Source organism: Crocodylus siamensis, chromosome 4, assembly GCF_052110815.1.
Source record: "Crocodylus siamensis isolate JL-2025a chromosome 4, ASM5211081v1, whole genome shotgun sequence".
NCBI lineage: Eukaryota > Metazoa > Chordata > Crocodylia > Crocodylidae > Crocodylus > Crocodylus siamensis.
In genome coordinates, this window is record NC_143398.1 from 132634622 (window position 1) to 132653984 (window position 19363).

At 46.4% G+C, this 19363-nt stretch overlaps 1 protein-coding gene across 1 annotated transcript in view; it reads right to left on the bottom strand.

Annotated features, from left to right (window-relative positions):
- LOC149866515 (protein mono-ADP-ribosyltransferase PARP12-like) overlaps positions 1-16354 on the bottom strand; it is a 39853-nt gene extending 23499 nt beyond the window's left edge. The window contains exons 1-4 of the mRNA XM_090043816.1: positions 15965-16354; positions 10024-10156; positions 3186-3438; positions 2911-3048 (exon numbers count right to left, since the gene is read on the bottom strand). Of these exons, the coding sequence (XP_089899942.1) occupies positions 2911-3048; positions 3186-3438; positions 10024-10156; positions 15965-16245 (805 nt within the window). The 5' untranslated portion in view covers positions 16246-16354. The remainder of the gene's footprint in view (positions 1-2910; positions 3049-3185; positions 3439-10023; positions 10157-15964) is intronic.
- Positions 16355-19363: the final 3009 nt, after the last annotated feature.

Below are 19363 nucleotides of genomic sequence, written 5' to 3' on the forward strand. Positions count from 1 at the left end.
GCTTGCTGGAATTCACCATCCAGCGTAAGGTGGCAAAGGGCTGCAGCAAGGCAACAGCCCTAGACTTTAGGAGGGCTGACTTCAACAAGCTAAGGAGGATCGTTGGGGAAGTGCTGAGGACCCAGAGGGGAAGGGAACCAGATGTCGAAGGTGAGTGGTTGCTCCTTAAGGAGACGATCCTCCATGCCCAAAGGGAGGTAATCCCAACAAGGGTCAAAGGGAGCAGGAGGGCACATAAACCCCCATGGCTCACTAGGAGCATCCGGGAATGTCTCCTTGCTAAAAGGGAGGCATACACCCAATGGAGGGATGGGGTCATCACCAAGAAGGACTATGTTACAGTCGCCCGAGGATGTAGGGGGGCAGTCAGGAAGGCCAAGGCAGAGATGGAGATAGGACTAGCTTCCCGGATTAAGGACAATAAGAAGTCCTTCTTCAAATACATAGGGGGTAAAAAGAGGGTCCCGGGTAATGTGGGGCCCCTGCAGGACACGATGGGCAACTTAGTCGTCACGCCAGATGACAAAGCTAACATATTTAACGATTTCTTTGCCTCTGTCTTCCTAAGTAGGGACCAGTTCAGCCACCTCCCTGCTGGGCCCCCCTTGGGCCCCGGGAGAGACACGCCTGGGCCAGGGGTTAGCGAGGAATTAGTTAGGGTACTTCTGGAGAGGCTGGACGTGTTCAAGTCTGCTGGTCCGGACGATCTTCACCCTAGGGTTCTACAGGAACTGGCCGAGGTCATTGCGGGACCCCTGGCGCGGCTCTATGAGCACTCGTGGTGCTCTGGTGAGGTGCCAGAGGACTGGAAGAGGGCCAATGTGGTCCCTATCTTCAAAAAAGGAAAAAAAGAGGACCCGGGAAATTACAGGCCAGTTAGTCTTACCTCAATCCCGGGTAAGCTCTTTGAAAAAATTATCCTGGCACACATCCAGGAGGGCCTTGCGGGGGAATGCATGCTCAGGGGCAACCAACATGGGTTCACCAGTGGCAGGTCTTGTCAGACCAACCTGGTGGCCTTTTACGATCAGGTCACCAAATCATTAGACGCAGGGGTTGCTGTGGATGTAGTCTTTCTGGACTTCCGGAAGGCTTTCGACACTGTCTCTCACCCTGTCCTCATCAAAAAGCTGGGAGACTGTGGTGTCGATGCCCACACAGTCAAATGGGTCGCCAACTGGTTGGAGGGCCGCACCCAGAGGGTGGTAGTGGATGGGTTCTTCTCGACCTGGAAGGACGTGGGCAGTGGGGTTCCGCAGGGCTCGGTCCTCGGGCCCGCACTGTTCAACATCTTCATCAGTGACTTGGATGAGGGGGTAGAAAGCACCCTGTTCAAGTTTGCTGATGACACTAAGATGTGGGGGATGTGGGTGCACTAGAAGGGTGCAATAGGCTACAAGCTGACCTTGACAGGTTGCAACGGTGGGTGGATGAGAATAGGATGGGGTTTAACACTGATAAGTGCAAGGTGTTGCACATGGGGAGGAAGAACTGGCACCACACTTACAGGTTGGGGAACTCCCCTCTTGCCAGCACGGAGACGGAAAAGGATCTTGGAGTCGTCATTGACTCCACGATGAACATGGGCCGGCAGTGTGGGGAGGCAGTCAAGAAGGCCAACCGTACCCTGTCATGCATCCACAGATGCATCTCGAGCAGGTCCAGGGAGGTGATCCTCCCCCTCTATGCGGCACTGGTCAGGCCGCAGCTGGAGTACTGCGTCCAGTTCTGGGCGCCACACTTCAAGAGGGACGTGGACGATATGGAAAGAGTTCAGAGGAGGGCCACTCGTATGATCAGGGGTCAGCAGGGCAGGCCTTATGAGGAGAGGCTACGGGACCTGAACCTGTTTAGCCTCCACAAGAGAAGGTTAAGGGGGGACCTTGTGGCCTGCTACAAACTGGTCAGGGGGGATCAGCAGGTATTGGGGGAGTCCCTGTTCCCCCGTGCGCTGCCAGGAGTGACCAGGAATAACGGTCACAAGCTGGCGGAGGGTAAGTTTAGATTAGATATTAGGAGGCGCTACTTCACAGTCAGGGTGGCTAGGGCCTGGAACTGGCTTCCAGGGGAAGTGGTGCAGGCTCCTAGCCTGGGGATTTTTAAAAGGAAGTTAGATGAGCACCTTGCCAGGGTCATCTGACCCCGGTGCTCTTTCCTGCCAAGGCAGGGGGTCGGACTAGATGATCTACCTAGGTCCCTTCCGACTCTAGCTACTATGAAACTATGAAACTATGGGTGGTTTGCCCATAGACAGGAGGCAGGCTGATATTGAGATCGGGCCTGGAAGCATGCCCTTGTCACGCTCCCTAAGGCTCAAGAAGGATGCTTGTACCCGAAAGCTTGAAAAGAACTTTTTTCCAACTACTCAGTTGGTCTAATAACACATATCACATTTACCCAAAGAACCTTGCCTGCCTATGTACATAGACCAACACAGCTACAACCATAAACCCTGCTATAGATCTCTGATTCAGTTAGTCTACAACGTATCCATCTACCCTACCTTCTGCCTGACTTCTAATATAGCTAACCACCTTTCTCTGCCAGTGCAATGCTGGACACTCCTGTTTAGCACCCTTCTACTCATTGGCATGTTCCTTCCAGCTAATTAAATGCTAATTCTACTACCAATGCTCAGCAGCAGCTTCCTATACAGTAGTTACTGGCAGGAAATACATTATAAATACCAAAAGAGAAGCAGATACTTATTGCACAGAGCACTCTCCCCAATACACTATGACAGGATGAGCCATTGTTTGCTATGTTTTTGTGAATAGAGCAAATGTTGAAGCTAAAGGAGGATTCACTCACAGTGAATTTAAATTCTAAGCCCACCCTTAAGAACAAAAAACAGCAGAAAGACTTAGAGCAGCCAGATGACATGCTCAACTGGCACCCATCTCACTTTACCTTGTGATGTTGATGCCACCGATGAAAAGGCACGTGATGGAGAGGTAGGTGTACTGGAAGTTTCTGCAGACTCATTTTTTTCTTTATTGCCAGTATGTACTTTCCTTTTATTTCCAGCTTCTTCAGTACTGTTGAGAGCTAAAGGCAAAAAAGAACAGGGAGGGGGGTGCTCCAGTAAGCACATAGGGAAGAAATAGCCTCCATCCATGTCCTCTGGATGGAGGAAATAGATCGCTCATGCTGTTCTTTAAGCCCACCTCCTGGTCACGACTTACTTTTCCTCTGGCTTATTTCCTGGCTAAATGTAACATGCTTGTGATCACAGATCAGTTGGATGTTTTGAGCCATGTTATCGTTCACCCCTTCCGGTGTCAGCAACATCAGTGCTTTTGAATTCAGAAGGCTGTGGGATCTCTTGCAGGTGGGAAACCTACACTGCCCATGGAGAAAGTGCCGGCAAATGTGAAGTTTGGTGCAATTATGTTGCTGGGCGCAATTCCCTTCGCCTTTGTTATAGAATGGGCAAACCTGTCAGAAAGGAGGAGTCAAATGCAAAATGTGAGATACATAGAGACGTTTTTTCACTATGACTCCTTTCTTAATCCAACCTCCATACAGGTTCTAAAAAGGAAAGAATGAATATAGTGTGCTTGAGATCAATTAAGGTGTCTGTAATCTGCTTGTATTTCTGGTAGTTAGCAAAAAAGGATGTTTTAAGCCTGCTCAACCATTTTCAGGGTCTGCAAATTTTAGGTGAAGTTACCAGGAGTAATCTGACATTTTTCACCAGTTTCCCTCTGGCTCTTTTCGACAAGCACATATATTAGTATGTGTCAGTAAGACTGCCCCCCAGCAGCGAGACTGGCCACACGGGGACCACCCCCAGTTGGCAGGACTGGTTGCAGGGGGGGCACGTGCCCCCCTGACTAAGATGACACCAGTTGCCCATGGCATACATTAATATTATTATTTGTTAGTATTATTACTTGTACTGCAGCAATGTCTGCAGTACAGCAATAGCCTATACTCTGGGCTATAGTCCCACAGTAATAGGTGCTGCACAAATAGGCAACAGGAAGACAACTACTACCTCAAAGACCATTACAATGTATAATATGAAGTATTATTTCCTAAGGCTTTTTATAGCACTTAGCACATAGGAGCCCCAGTCATGGATGGGACCCCAAAGGACTACAGTAGCAGAAATGATCACCTGGACCTTAGAAAGGCAGTCTTTTCCTCATAAGACTGCATTTTACATAGGCTTACCCTAGGACAGCAATGCTCAACCTTCTGGCCCCATGAGTTGGATGAGTGGTGCAGTACTACTTTACGAGTCAGATCCCACATACAGGATCAGTCTGCAGGCCTTATCCAACATGGGGTCAGCATGCAGATGCAATCTGGTGTGCTGGCCTGGCCATGCATTGGCATGATCTAGTATGGAGGGTCATGTCCAGACACATGGAAAGCCCCATAGGCTGAAAGACACTTGGCGACAGAGGAGCAGCAATCAGTGCTGCCACTGCTCTCCTGCCGCCAAATTTCTGGACCTTTGGGAAGACCCATGGGCCAGATAACATGGCCTCACAGGCTAGAGATCAAGCACCACAGCCATAGGCCAACAGTTCCCAACATTTTTCAACCAGTGGAATATTATCAACCCTCAAAATTTCTCAATGTATACCTTTGTGAACCAAAATTTGGAAAGGGCTATGTGCTACTTTGTTTGTTTGTTTTAGTTCTAGTGGCTTCTTCTAAGGGTTTCTTACTTTGGAATGAGAAGGAAACAAGTTATACCTTATTAATCATGCCACTTAATCACAGATTGGTGTTAAATTACATACCAGCACCTAATACAAAACTGCTCAGATAGAAAAATAGAACTGAACTGAAAAGTGACTATTTTTACTATAAGGACTTAAATGGTACATCAAATAATTAAAGACAAGATTTAACATTACCAAAATAAACTAATAGGGCATACGGAGATGCCTTATCTTTGTTTGTTTTATCTGCTCACTGAACCTGCAAGGACTGGTGCCCCCAAAGCATAAAGGAATTCCCATAGGTCCTGAATGAGGACACCAGTGACCTACTCTGCTACTCTGGCACAGGGGTACTGTCTACCACAAAGGGAAAGGTATTTTGTGGAGGCAAAGTCTCAAATATTCCTCCCAGAAAGGGAGGAGGCATCTTCCTTCCAGGTCACCTGCCATATGCCTTCCTCACTAACATGAAGGATGTCCCTCTTCCAGGAATCCTGTGAGACCAAACTATTAAAAACTATTTCCCTTTCACTGCAGTGGCAGAGTACTGGAAGTGATCTGGTCACCCCTGATTTAATCTATGGTATATTATAAGGCTGTCTTTAAGCATCCAGTTCTGTGCCTTGTAATTGGTTGTGAGGGTTTGGAGAGGCAATTCTGGTTGGAAGTGGCAATCCTAGGGAGTCTTGAGTAAGTGGTTGTATGCAAACTGAAGAAACTGGCCAACAAAGCCTCACCCAGGCCTAGGATCCACACTCCCTTCCTTCTGAAATAGTAGGAGAGTATCTTGGGCTCTGTCCCTGCTAATGAACACTGCACAGAGATTGCATGGAAAAATAAAATAAGAATAGGAAATCCTCATCCAATGACTTGCTGAGAGAGGAAGATAGGAGTAAAAAAAGAAGAAGAATAGGCAACAGATGCTAATCCTGTTGCTTAATGAAAGGGTGGTAATGAAGGGAAGACCGTATGGGAAATCAGGAGACCTAGAATCTATTTCAAGCTCACCCAGATGAGCCTGGGCACCCACTTATGCCTCAGTTTCCCCATCTAGAAAATGAGGATAATGATGTTTCATACTTGTTTATAAAGTGCTTGAAGATCTCTGGATGAAGAGTGATGCCTAAAACCTAAGTTGCTGGTTGTAGCCATGTTGGTCTAAGGACATAGGTAGGCAAGTTCTTTGAGCAGATGTGATAACTTTTTTCCAGCTACTCAGTTGGTCTAATAAAAGATATCACATCTACCCAAAGAACCTTGCCTGCATAAAAGTTCTGGAAGGTATCAAATAACTAAGTCTATATAAAAACTTAAATATTACACAACAGGTTGTAGTAGAATGTAGTCTTTGTAACTTGAATGATTCCGGCTCAGTTTGGAAGCCAAACCCCGACTTATTCTGTGTGGATAAATCTGGCTAGTGGGAAGAGGTAGATGCCTAACCTGAAAGCCTACACCAGAGCTGTCCAGCTGGCAGCCCACATGGTGTTAAGCCTCCCTTCCCACCCTGGGCTCATACCCAAGTGCTACTCAACCCCTAGCTCCAGTTGCAGCTGCAGCCAGGAACTGCAGGCTACCCCTTCCCTCCTCCAGATTCAGATATCTGCCCCTGCCTGCACGGAGGAAGAGTAGAGGGAGATGGGGGGGGTGTAGGGTGGGGGGAGGGTAAGGATGGAGAGGTATAGGAAGAGGGGAGGACAGGGAGCAGCACTAAATGGCACAGCCCACAGTTGGGTTGAAAGAGTGTGTGTGTGTGGTGCTGTGCAGAAGGGGAACCTGTGGCTGGGGAGCTGAGAGTAAGGCTGAGGTGTCCATATGCTCAGGGCAGCAAGGGAGGGCCCCACATCACATGCATCAAAGGGCACCCATGGCTTCAGCTGGCAAGATGTGCAATCCCCCCGCCACTTAGAAGTTGGGACAGCCTTGACATAGGGTATAGATATAAAAGACCCTTGATACATTATATGAAGATGACCCTTTGCTGCTAGTTTCTGCTCTTTGGAAGATCTTTATTCCTTTAGTTAAGTCAGTTCTTTTGCTTTTATCACTTCTGCCAAATCATTTTATTTTCTCTCTAGCAGTTTCAGCACTTCGTGCTCTCACCTAAGTTGTTTACAAACTTGCTTATCTCAAAGGAAACTGGACACACACCTTACTGGGGTTACTTGACCCCAGTTTTCCATGCCCAGAGCAGGGAGCTGGCCCCCATGATCTCACGAGGTCCCTTCCAGCCCTAAACTTCTGTGAATCTGTAAATATCAACAACCCTTTCATAAATAACCCAGGTCCAGGCACCTCTACATCCGTGTCTCATTAGACATTGAAGCTTCTCATTTCAAAAGTAAACCTGGTGGATCTTTCAGTTTAAAAAAAAATTAGTTTCAACTGACTAGATACTGGAATACAGCAAAAGGTCCATCAGTTCCTTAGGTCTCCAGTAGAAGTATCAAGAGATTAGTAAGACAACTTCAGTGAATTTGAACTAGGGAGGTCTTTCATATATCATCAGAGTAGATTCTTGGGGGGACAGAAGTTGGTGACAAAAATATTATGAGGCTCTGCAGCCCAGGACAGAGGTTAACTAGAATGATTAAGAGTGTTCAAGTCAAACAGATATGTTTTAAGACCTGGGACTAGAAGTGTTTCTTATATAATGGAGAAGTCAGGGCTGCACAGAAAGATAAATGCTGGATCTGTACTATCACTCTTACAATGATAAAAGGAAATAAATATGTGCTACCAGTCATAAGGCAGAAGGAAGCTCATGGACAAATCTGGCCCAGTCTGTAAACAAGGCCTTGAGGAAAGAAATAAAGGAACCAGGAAATGCAATGTTATATGATGCATGTAGATTCTTCCTCTCTGGTGCACACATACACACATATAGATATTTGGGGCAAATTACACATATGCACATGCATGCAACAGGTAGGTATTTGGGGGGAAAATTACATACACACATAGGTATTTTGGGCACAGATCTCTCACACACACACATATGTAGGAATCTGAGGCATAAATTACACACACAAACACACGTATTTTGGGGGCAAATTAAGGTCAGAGTCAAAAGCGCACACTGTATTAAAACCATAGGGGATACACAGCCAACAGCCAATCTAGAGTGGCAAGCTCAAACAGCCCAAATGCTGGAATATTAGCTTGTCCAAAAGTGCCTTGGCTAACAGTAGAAGAGTGATTTGTCCTGATGTTTCTGCCACACCCTTGAGTGCAATTTCTCCTAACCCTTCCTTAGTTGGTCTTGCTAACCCTCCCCCGCACTGGCATCTGTCTGCTTCTTTCTCTTTGCCTTATCTCTGCCATGTCAGCCTTTGCCATCCCTTTGCCAGAAAGGCTGGCAGCCACATGAGAGCAGAATGATGGGCACCCCTGTGCTCTTACACAGCACAAACAGAACAGTGTTGGAAGAAACCCAAAGCCAGTTAAGAGTTAATGAAAAAAAGCACTGTGCACAAGGGCAACCCTCATTCTGTGTTCATTCCTGGGAATCCTCCAGCTTGGGAGGATACACACTGAAAACAACAGCTTCAGTCTGACATTTGGCATCGAGGAGCAGGCAATAGCTGCAGAGGGCCCAAACCTTTTATGCAGACCAGAAAAGCAAATATGTTTTTTGTAACAACCACATACATTACAGAATGAAGCTCCAAACACACTGAAGAGCATACATCAGGCTGGGTACAGTTTTTGTTTCCATTTTCAAGAAATGTATTCTACTGTTTCAATCATCTTACTTCATAAAGAAGCTTACCACCCTAGTGACTTCTAATCCTGAATGGAAAACCATTAACATGCCTATTCACTTCTCTGTGTATGCCCACAGATCAAACCTACTCCTGGTGGTAGCTACCAACATCCTCCGAAGTCACAGGTCTTTATAAAAAACACCACCAATGTATCCTCCTAGCACCCCTGCCTGGTAGGTAGGCATTACATGGTAATTCACTTTATAAATAGAGGTGGAACCTAAAGGACAATATGATTTAGCCAAATGCTCAACAAGCCACTTAAAAGGGGAAGAGAACACAGCTTCTTCCACCTTCAATTCACTGTTGTCACTTCAATATCATCCCCCGCTGACCCTCAAATATATTCTGGGTGAGAACCAAGGAAGTTTCGAAGAGCCACTCCCACTAAAATTAAATACTCACAAATGCAAATGTAAACAAATTCAATAACAACTCATTATAATGAAATACAGGAAAGAGATAAATGACTAAACAGTACAGATAAGACATATCACACAAGTGATTAAACATTTCTGAAATGCATGTTTATCTAAAAGCATAACAATTTTATTGATATTTAAATACAAATTAGGAAAAGGACTTTCACCTAGGTTTCATGTTAGAGTTCTTATCTTAGTTCATCTGTAAATGGGCTATTCCTCATGAACCAGAGTTCACAGCTAAAGAGCAGATTCCTAGATGAACCCAGATTTTTTTTATTCTGTCACTTAGTTAAAATTTCAAAAAGCTTAATAAATAAGGTTAAAAAAAATACAAAGCATTCCTACTAAGCGTTTCTCTAATTCAGGGACATAAAAGATATGGCCTATAATCTAGAACTGGCTCACAAAGCCCTGCTGTCCAGCCCCTGACTCTGGCCCTGCGTCTAAGCTGGCCCACAAGGGGCCCAACCTCATGTCTGTTCCAGCTGCTCTGGGACCTGTCACATCCATACACTGTGTCATTCCAGGATGCATATCATACATGGCACCTGGAACAGGCACCCCCTTCCCTCCCCACCCATGCAGCACAGTTCAGGGCCAGCTAGAGGGACACCACATGCATTGCAGAACCTGAAGTGGCCAGAACAAAGTGCTGTGTGCAGTGGGTCCACCATGCAGGAGACTGTAGGGAGGACAGGTTACATGGCCCAATCCAGCCCACAAGCTGACTCCTTGCCACTCATCTGGCCCCAGCAGCCAAATGAGCTCGATACCCCTGCCCTAATTAACAATCATATGATTGTTCTTATTGTATCTCTAAGCTATACCTTGTCTGAAGTTAGACTTGTGTAACCATTAAATGCACTTTAAGCAACTTTCACACAACTTTTAACCTAGTTTTTTTCCATTCCATCTTTTTCTAATTTTCTAACATGACTCATGCTTGCTCACATCTTGTGGCCTGATCATTTCATTTTCCTCTTCTCTTACGCAAACTTTGGTCAAGTAAATGCAAACAACTGCTATACCATACCACCATTAAGCAACTTAAGACCAACTGAGTTATTAAAGTCTAAACCCCTTATCTCACTGGCCCTCCACCACAACTTAACTAATTAGCCTTGCTGTACTTAAGAAATCAACAAGACTTACATCAGGGAGGAGAAAAGGATCGTTTTGAAGGAGTAAGACCCGTAGCTCATTCTCATTGAGGCCAGAGAGATCATGGGTCCTTAGAACCTTTCGGTTCTCTTCTGTGGCGATGTCATGGCTGTACTTACAATACCTGGGAGAGAACAAGCAGAAAAATCAAATACTTGGATTTTCAAGTGCCAGGGCTTACAAAAGCAACCACATGAAGGTAGATGAAGGCAGAAAAGAAGAAATCTATCTTAGGTATTTGCTAAAGGTCTTCTACCGAAGTGTCTGAGCATCCTGGGCTTGCAGTGGTGGATTATCAGACACAATTTGTCAAAAGCCAAAAAATATATACAAAGATAGAAAAAGGAGCAGATTATGTCACACAGCTTGTTATCCTTGATGACCTTGGAAGACAGAGAAGAGATTAAGAGAAAGTGTCTGAGGAAACATGGAACATCCCCAGCAGAGTCCTGCATAAAGCTGAGAAGCAGAAATAATGGACAATACTGGGATGATACAGCCCTCTTTTCATTCCTTATCTCAGGGTAAAAATTGGCCTTTACACTGACAAAAACCAAAACAATTGGGAAGGCTAGAAGAACCAAGCCAGATCTAAACAAGAATGAAAACACTAGACCAATGCTAATCATTAGTCCCACTCTTCTGAAAAGTGATGAATTGTAACCCAAAAGTGACAATTGGGTTAAAACCCAACATGGGATGGGGGTGTTAAAACAACATGGGGAAAAAAACTGGGGTCTGAAACATTTTCTGGTTGGGGGTTAGAAAGACCCAGCTCCTCAGAGTGAGCAAGCACTAGAAGCCAGCCACCTGTGCTGCATCTCCCTGTTACCTGACTGGTGCAGCAAAGGGAAAGCTCCCCCCTCTACCAAAGCTCCCCCACCCACTATGGCACAGCTTCAACAAAGCCCTACTGCCAAATGCAACCAAAGCCACCACAGGCAGAGTCCAAAAGCTCCACAGAATGTAGGTTGTTGACCCCTGAAAAAACCTTCCCTGTTACTGCTCAAATTAGCTAGTCTTTAGAGCAGTGGTTCTCAACCTGTTCAGACTCAAGAATACACCTTGTTAGAGTCATAGTGCCCCCTGGGAAATGCCAGCACGTAACTTTCACTTCAAAAAATAAAAGCAAATTTTTCTGTTGCAAAGAATTCAGATGACAACAGATCACAATGGTTTTGGTGCTCCGGGTTTCTATTTGAAATTTCTTGTGAATCAAGTCCAGGTATTTGCATGCAAAACAGTGCTAATATTGAGTGGCACCTAGCAGCACTTTGGTTATGAATCACTGCTTTGGAGATTACCTTTATAGGTTGTGGCTGATGGTTGAACCTTGTGATTATATTTTCCTTCATGTTGTGATTAATCATTCTAACCCCTCTTCTGTACAAGACTTTGTTTTGGCATTTTTTCTCCTAATCCCAAATTAACACAGCACTTTGGTTTTGTACACAGCTTTATGAGCAAATAAGGTAAGACCTCTGCCATACAGAATTTAGGAAGGCCCCTGGTCCTGTATTTCCAGTACAAACTCCTAGGCCTGTAACTGAGGGCAGTGAAGTCAATAGATCTGCACAGTTTAATTAAGAACAGAATGAGCTTCACACTGTGGTGACACTTATACAGGTTTTGCTCATGGAGTCACATTCCATTCTAGATCTAAAATAGCAAATAATGAAATTTACCCAAAAGAATTTGAATATTTGTTGTAGAATAGGCCATCGCTAAATTTGCCATCGTAAGAAAAATGATGCAGTGCCTAAAAAAGAAACTATATTCAGGACCCGTTATTTTTCATACCTTCACCAATATGTTATGTAGGTCTGCATTAAAATGCAAAAACATGTGAATATCTATGGATAGAAATACCGTATTTTTCGGACCATAAGACGCAGTTTTTTCCCCCCAAAAGTGGGGGGAAAACGACGGTGCGTCTTATGGTCCGAAGGTGTGTGTCCTGGGGAGACGGGGCGGAGCTTGCCTGCGGAGGCGGCGGAGCCCGAGAGGGACACCCGCCGCTTGTTTATGCCATGTCCTGGGGAGACGGGGCGGAGCTTGCCCGCGGAGGCGGCGGAGCCCGAGCGGGACATCCGCCGCTTGTTTACACTGGAAGCCAGCGCCCGTGCCGGTGGCCGGCAATAAAAATGGCCGGCCGGAACAGACGGGGCAGGAGTCCGAAGGAGGGACTCGCTGCCGCGGAGACTGAGGCTCCAGGAGGGGTGCGTCTTATGGTCAGGTGCGTCTTATGGTCCGAAAAATACGGTAAATCAATAAAAGGTTACAAAATACAGGCTGTGAACCTAATAAACAAAAAGCATTTAAAAAACTCCACAGCATAGTTTTGCATATGGTGTATATAGACACCCAGTACATTTTCTTTAAAAGGAATAATCAGAAAAAATAGATTTGCCAATTCTTCTTATATAGAAAATTTCCCTGCCAGGGTATCATAGTGTTTTTTCTTTCTGGTGGGGTAGATGTACAAGCCTGGCCGAATTATCCTACACATGAAATATGGTTGAAGGGATGAAGTGAAGTGACGACAGGGAAGGAAAAATAATGTCACCATTCAAGAGTGTGGGTTGTAGCCGTGTTGGTCTAAGGACATGGGCAGACAAAGGTCTTTGGGTAAATCTGGTATCTTTTATTAGACCCACTCAAATAATCTGACATAGTATTCAGATTCACAAGAAGAGTTCTTTCTAGGCTCTTTGTTCAGCTGAGCAGGCTTCCTATAGTGGATGTCATCACTTCCCATCCCTAGGGCTAAGAATTAGATCACATTCCATTGTCACCAAATTCAAGTTAACCCTTCCAAGTCCTCAATTAAGTTTAGGATTCACAAGAAAGTCTTACAATGCTTCACCAGGGCAGGAACATCAGGTTAAAGTTTTGGGGCCTCAAGAAACAGAATATGTTTAAAAACTTCAACTCAAAAGGGCTGTTAATCCCAGCCCTGTTAAAAATTTGCTAATCTCTTTCAACCTCCTCCACTGCTTTCTGTGATCCAGGCTGAAAGAGAGTAATCCAGAGAGTAATTTCAGCATAAATGAAAAAAGCCAAGATCAACTTGGAAACTTGTTTTTCAACACAGTTTCAACCTGGAAACAGACCACTTGGGGGCTTTATCATGTTCTAATGATTTATTTGGACCCTTGAATGTTTTATTATTTCTAATGTTAGGGAGTAAATTAAACTAGGGCAAGTGATAAAGGTCAGGTTGGCTTGTAGTGGGGGAGGGATGTTTATGCTGTTGTATGCAATGTGCATATTGGTCCTGTTCTTTATTTGTAAACTGTATGCAATGTTGCTTTGGTTTTGTACCAGGATTTCACTAAAGCGCCTTCAATCTCAACTCTGAATTAATCTGGGTAATTCTCTCATTTATTTGTATTTATAGAAGATGGAAAGGACTGATTCCTACCACCACCAATCCCTAGAATGATACACATTAAAAATCTTTAAGTGCTTTTTATTTTTAATCTGGAAAGTTTTAAGCATTGTTTTCCTTCATAAAGAAAACCTAGATAAAAAGATTACAGCCCAATTCTAACATGCCTGGGGAGGGAGGTAGGAAACAGGTAGTTTTCAATAAAATATAAGTAAAGATTTAAAGAAAGACATTAAGATTTTTCAAGATAAGAAAAAAACATAGGGTTCCCTGTCTGGATTCTAAACCATACAGATAAAGCAAGAGATTGACCAAACACAAATGTGTCTTTTAAAGGGAGAAAATGCTATCAACGAATATGATTTACAGAAAACTTATGTATGTTAATAAGGTTTTAAAAAGTTAAAAGCAATAAGGCACTCCCTCCTGTAAAATAGCAGGTTCAGTACTGGCCCCTGCCTCTTAGCTATGATACTGTAGTATTATAGAGGTTTAAAAGAGTCTTGCATACAGAAATCCCCATAGGGTAATTTCCCTTACAGTTTGCATAAAGAAATCCCTCATAGGGTAAAAGAAATGGGATTACTTATATTAGAAATCAGAGGAACAGGAATATATAAAATAATGAAATGCAGAACACTATTCTCTCACAGCAGAACTGAATAAGGGGACACTCAATCAAGCCAAAAAATGGCAAGTCAAAACCTGATCAAAAGAAATTGCTTCTTTCCACATAATTTATGATTACACTGTGAAACTCTGTTACCGGATGTAGATGAAGTCAAAAACTTAGCAGGAGCCAGAGGACTGGACTTTGTTTTGGAGAGAAATACCCAGAAATCAGTTATTCAGTTGATGTTGCTATTTTAATAAAAAATGGGAAATAAAAGAGTCTCATCATGCAACTATAAAACCGATTTAGCCACTAGAGTTTAGAATGAGCCCTAGGGTGGGGGTAGATGATGTGGCATTGGCCTTCTGCCAGCTTCCTGTGCTTCCTCTCAGCTTTCACTTCTGGGTACAGCTGAGAGACAAGCTCTTGGCCCAGATGGCCTAGGCCAGTGGTTCTCAACCTTTTTTGTACCAGGATCCATCTGTAAACATCAATGGCCAGTCCCAACCTAGTGCCCCTCACTCGCAACCAGCTGCCCCCAGGTCCCACCCCTGTAGTGTGTCGGGTAGGGGTGGTCACAAGCAGCCCCTTGCAGCCCAGAGCTCTGCTGGCCTGCAAGGGAAAAGCACACAGTTTCCCACATTTTTCTCCTTTAAGGGAGAACCCATTTTTAAAGTTTGTTCATGACCCTTTCATATATTCTTGCATCCTACTTTTGGGTCACGACCCACAGGTTGAGAAATGCTGGCCTAGAGTCTGATCTAGTAGACCGCTTTCTACCTTTTTACTCACAGGCATCCCTAAGACCCTCTGTGCCTGGGGCACCAGCTGGCCTCCAGCAGAACAGCCCAGGGGTTTTCACACCATGGATGGGGTAGTCGGATGTTTGGCCCCAGAACATTTGTGTCAGTGACCACAGGATGCTGGGATGTGTGATACTACTTCAAGTGTCCCTGCAGGAACATTCAAGGCTGGACAAAGGAAGGGCATCCAGCACTGGAAAGCCCATCTAGCACCTTTGCCAACTTGGTCACCTAGGCGTCAACCCTTGGACTCAATCCTCTAGAAGTTGTGACCCTTTGGACTCAATCCCCTAGAACAGTGGTTGTCAACACTTTTTGTACCAGGGCTCATTTGTAAACATCGATGGCCTGATCTGACCCAGTGCCCCTCACTCCCGACCTGCTGCCCCATGCCCCCAAGCCCCCAGTGCATAGGGCTGGGGGTGGTGGAGTGTGGGATGGGGGTGTCCCAAGCAGCCTCTCGCAGGCTGGGACTCTGCCAGCCTGCAAGAGAAAACCCACGTTTCTCTCCTTTAAAGAAGAATTCAGTTTTCAGGTTTGTTGATCCATTTTTCGAGTTTGTTCACGACCCTTTCATATATTCTTGCCATCCACTTGTGGGTCGCAACCCACAGGTTGAGAAGCACTGTCCTAGATGTCAGCACTAGGGCTCTGTCCCCATGAAGATGTTACCCTTGGGCTCGATTCCCTAAAAGATGTCACCCCTTGAGTTTGGTCACCTAGAAGATGTCACCAATTGGGCTCAACCCCCTAAAAGATGTTACCCTTGGGCTTGATCCCCTAGAAGACATCACCCTTGAGTTCAGTCCCCATGAAGATGTCACTCCCAGGTTCAGTCCCCCAGAGGACGTCACCCGTTGGGTTCGGTCTCCTAGAATTTGTCACCTTTGGGCTCGATCCCCTAGAAGGCATCCCCCCTGGCTCAGTCTGCTAGGAGACATCAGCAAACACAGGCTGCTCCTAGCAGAGCCCCTAGGTCTCGGCAGGCCCCGCCGCGGGGGCAGCACAGGAGGCCGGCGAGGGGGAGCGGAAGGGCCCGGCAGAGCTCAGCTCCCCCGGCAGCCCCCGCCCGGGGCCGCCCCCCAGGGGGGCGAAGTCAGAGGCGCCCCGCCCGGCCGCACTCACCGCACGCGGCACCTGCCCATGAGGTGCAGCTTGCAGAGGTGCAGGCGCTCGCAGCCCTTGCACTCCTTGCGCACACAGAGGCGCACCGATGTCACGGCCAGCACCCGGCAGGTCCCGCCGGCCTGCTTCAGCAGGAACCGGCCCGGCCCCGCGTCCCTCACGATCCGGTCCAGCTGTGACTCGGGCAGCTCCACGTGCTGGGGCAGCTCCCGCAGGTCCAGGCTGCCCCCGTGGGCGCACAGGGTCTTTGTGAGGAAGGGCCACACGTCGCGGTCCGACATGCTGGCGGCTTCCCTAGGCCCGGGCTGTACTGTGCTCGGCTGTGTGGCGGGAGCCGCCCCCGGGCCCGACCCGGCCCGGCTCCTCCCCCGTCACTGCCCGCCGCTGGGAATCGAAACTGAAGAAGGCAGCGGCTTGCGCGGGGCGGGGCGGGGGAGCGACTGCGCTCTGCCTCGCCGCTGCCTCCCCCTCGGAAACGCCCGCCCCGTCCTGCCTGCGGCTTGTCCCGCCACCCGGCACTGAACCTGTGGCCTCGGGGCGCATCAGGCACTGGAAGACTCCAGGGAGGGTCTCTCTGGGCAGTGCCCACTTGGAAGGGGTCGCTGGCCCCCGTGGCACTCTTGTTATGAAGCCTTGACCTCCACTACTGTCCCCTTTGCGTTAGTATTTGTCCCAGGGAATCAATTGGCATCTTTCCTGTAGCCAACCCGCCTGAAGGAGGCCACTATGTTCCTTGGTGGGTCTTGGCCCACGTCACTGAAGATGACAAAGAAACCGGTGTTTTCAGTGCCCCCCTTTATGCCCTGCTTTTGGACATTTGCTCTCAGCCCTGCTTTGGCTTTTATTTGTCACATACCCCCTCTGTGAACAGGCTAACCCTTGGCCTGTAGGCATACGGCCTGCGTTCCCCATATGTGTCAAATAGGCAAGAGGCAAAAGAAAAAAAGCTTTACCGCTCCATCTGCAGACACTTCCTCAGCCTGATGAAGGGTGTTTGTGCCCAAAAACTTGAGTTGGTCTAATAAAAGAAACCAAGTTTACCCAAAGAACTGAGAGAGAGGCTTTCTTCTTATAGCCAGCTAGTAGGGCTGTGTGAAATTTCACCAGCAGTTTCATTTCGATGCTCTTTCAACTTGTTTTGAGCTTGAAACAGCAAAATCGAAATGAAACTGAGAACTTGAAACAGCCTCAAAACAAAACAAGGCAAGTCAAAACAAGGAAACAGAAACTAAAGTGTGGGGGAGAGGAGTGCTCTCATTATTGACTGTATAGCTGGCCTGTGACTTATCTATTCCTGAGGTCCCTTCCAATCCCAGTGCTCTGGGAGAGGGATGGAAAAACTGCATAAAAGGCAGCACTGTTGAACTGCCCTGCTTTCTGCCTTGGTGTCAGTTGAGTAAGAGTGCACTTTAACACACACACAGCACCACCCAAGTCACGAGGTTTCCTTGTCAGCAGCTTGAGGTGCAGTTTTCCTGAAATCCTTGCACCTATCTCCTTGGCAGCTGGCAGGCTTTGTGGCCTCAGCAGGGACTAGCAAGCCTGCAGCTTTCACCCTGCTGCACCTTAACACACAGTGTCACCCATGTCACAAGTTTCGCTTGTCCGCAGCTTGAGGTACAGTTTTCCCCAAACCCCTGCACCTATCTCCATGAAACTCGGTGGGCTTCACAGCCTCAGCAGGGGCTAGCAAGCCTGCAGTTTTGACCCCACTGTGGCTTAACACATACACATGACATGAGTGTTTTTGCTTTCAGGACTTTGAGGTGCAGTTTCCCTAAAACCCCTGCACCTATCTCTTTGAATCTTAGCAGACTTCATGCCCTTGAAAGGGACTACCATTCCTGCAAGTTTCATTCAAATCAGGCCAGAAATGACAAAGTTATAGGCTGTTTCGAGCTACTTCCCCATTATAGCCTATGGGTGAAACATCGAAAAAGCGAGCCTACGAGTGAAATGTTGAAACAGCATCAAAACAGCAAAACTGTTTTGACAAAATGAAACGGAACAGCAGTTCTGAATTGAAACAAAACTCGAAATGAAATGCTACTCCATCGAAACTTCAGAATGCTGGTCAAAACAGAACAGTGCCGTTTCACGCAGCCCTACCAGCTAGTCCTTCGTCTCTTGTGGTAATTCCTTCTTGGCATGTGGGGCTGGGTCAAATTTTTCTTGTGTGAATTGCAAAATGTATGTAACATGTAGCAGAGGCCTTGAGAGAGGTAGGGAGGGAGAGAGACTTTCCTCTGAAGGAAAGGAGAGAGAGAGAGATGTCCCAGTAAAGGAAGCGGGGGGGGGAGGGGGGTGAAAGGGAGAAAAGGGACTGTCCCTGTGAAGAAAGGGTGTTTGTGTGAGAAACTCCTGATGAGATCAGTGGCCATTCAAGAGTTCTTCACTTGACCATTAAAATCTGGGGGCCATCTTCCTCTAGCCAGCACTCCCTTCCTCCTTCTCCCCCTACCTCCACACAGCAATGACCAGATGAGCAAGACTACCCAAGACACAAATGTGGAGTTCAAATGGGTTAGAGGAAGCAGCAAGAAGAGGAAAAAGGCACAGAGGAGCCAGAGGAAAAAGAGATGATTCATGTGGGGCCAGATTAGAAATTTCAACTAAATTTCAACTAAATAGGGGAAAGGAGAAAAATGCAGCGTGAAAAGGTGAAGCAAAGTAATGATAAGACAAACGCTGCTCAGGCACTGAGGAGGTTTGCTTGTATTTAATTGCCTATATTTTCAGCCTTTAGAGTTCATATCAACAAGCTAGGTTAACAGCATTCATATGATTTGATACAAACTGCTTGACCTACCTACATGATCTGAAATGATGCAGCTGCTCTTTCCTGTTTGTCTTGTGAAGTGTTACAATGCAAATTGCAGAAACTCAACAGCCCCAGAAAAAGATGCTAGCTTGCCTCTGACTTTGTTTTTCCCTGTTACAAATTAAAGTTATACAAAGACTTCTGTCTCACTGACCTTGCCTCCCTGATGCAGTCTAATGTAAAAAGAGTCATTTAAACCTAGCAATGGATTGTGGGAGGTTAGGAGGAGGAGTGTTTGTTACATTGATTCTGCTAAGAGCACATGGTTCAAGGGTGGGTTGCATTCCAGAAATGCCTGTGTACCTTCTCTGGGTGTCTTAAGAAGGTATTATTTACTACTGGTGCAGCAGCAGAGGCAAGAAACAAGGCAAAGGGGGCACCTGAGTCATACTGAGCTCCAAGTGAGGGTATCTGAATCCCAAGACCTCTGGGCTTGGGCCTGCATATAGGACGCCTGCCAATGGATTTGGGAGTTTCTGAAGTCCCAGGTGAGAACCTGCAGTGGAGGATGCTCTCTTTACCACCAGACGTGGTGTTTAGAATGGTTGAGCTCTGCTTGCTCAATCCATATGTTTAAA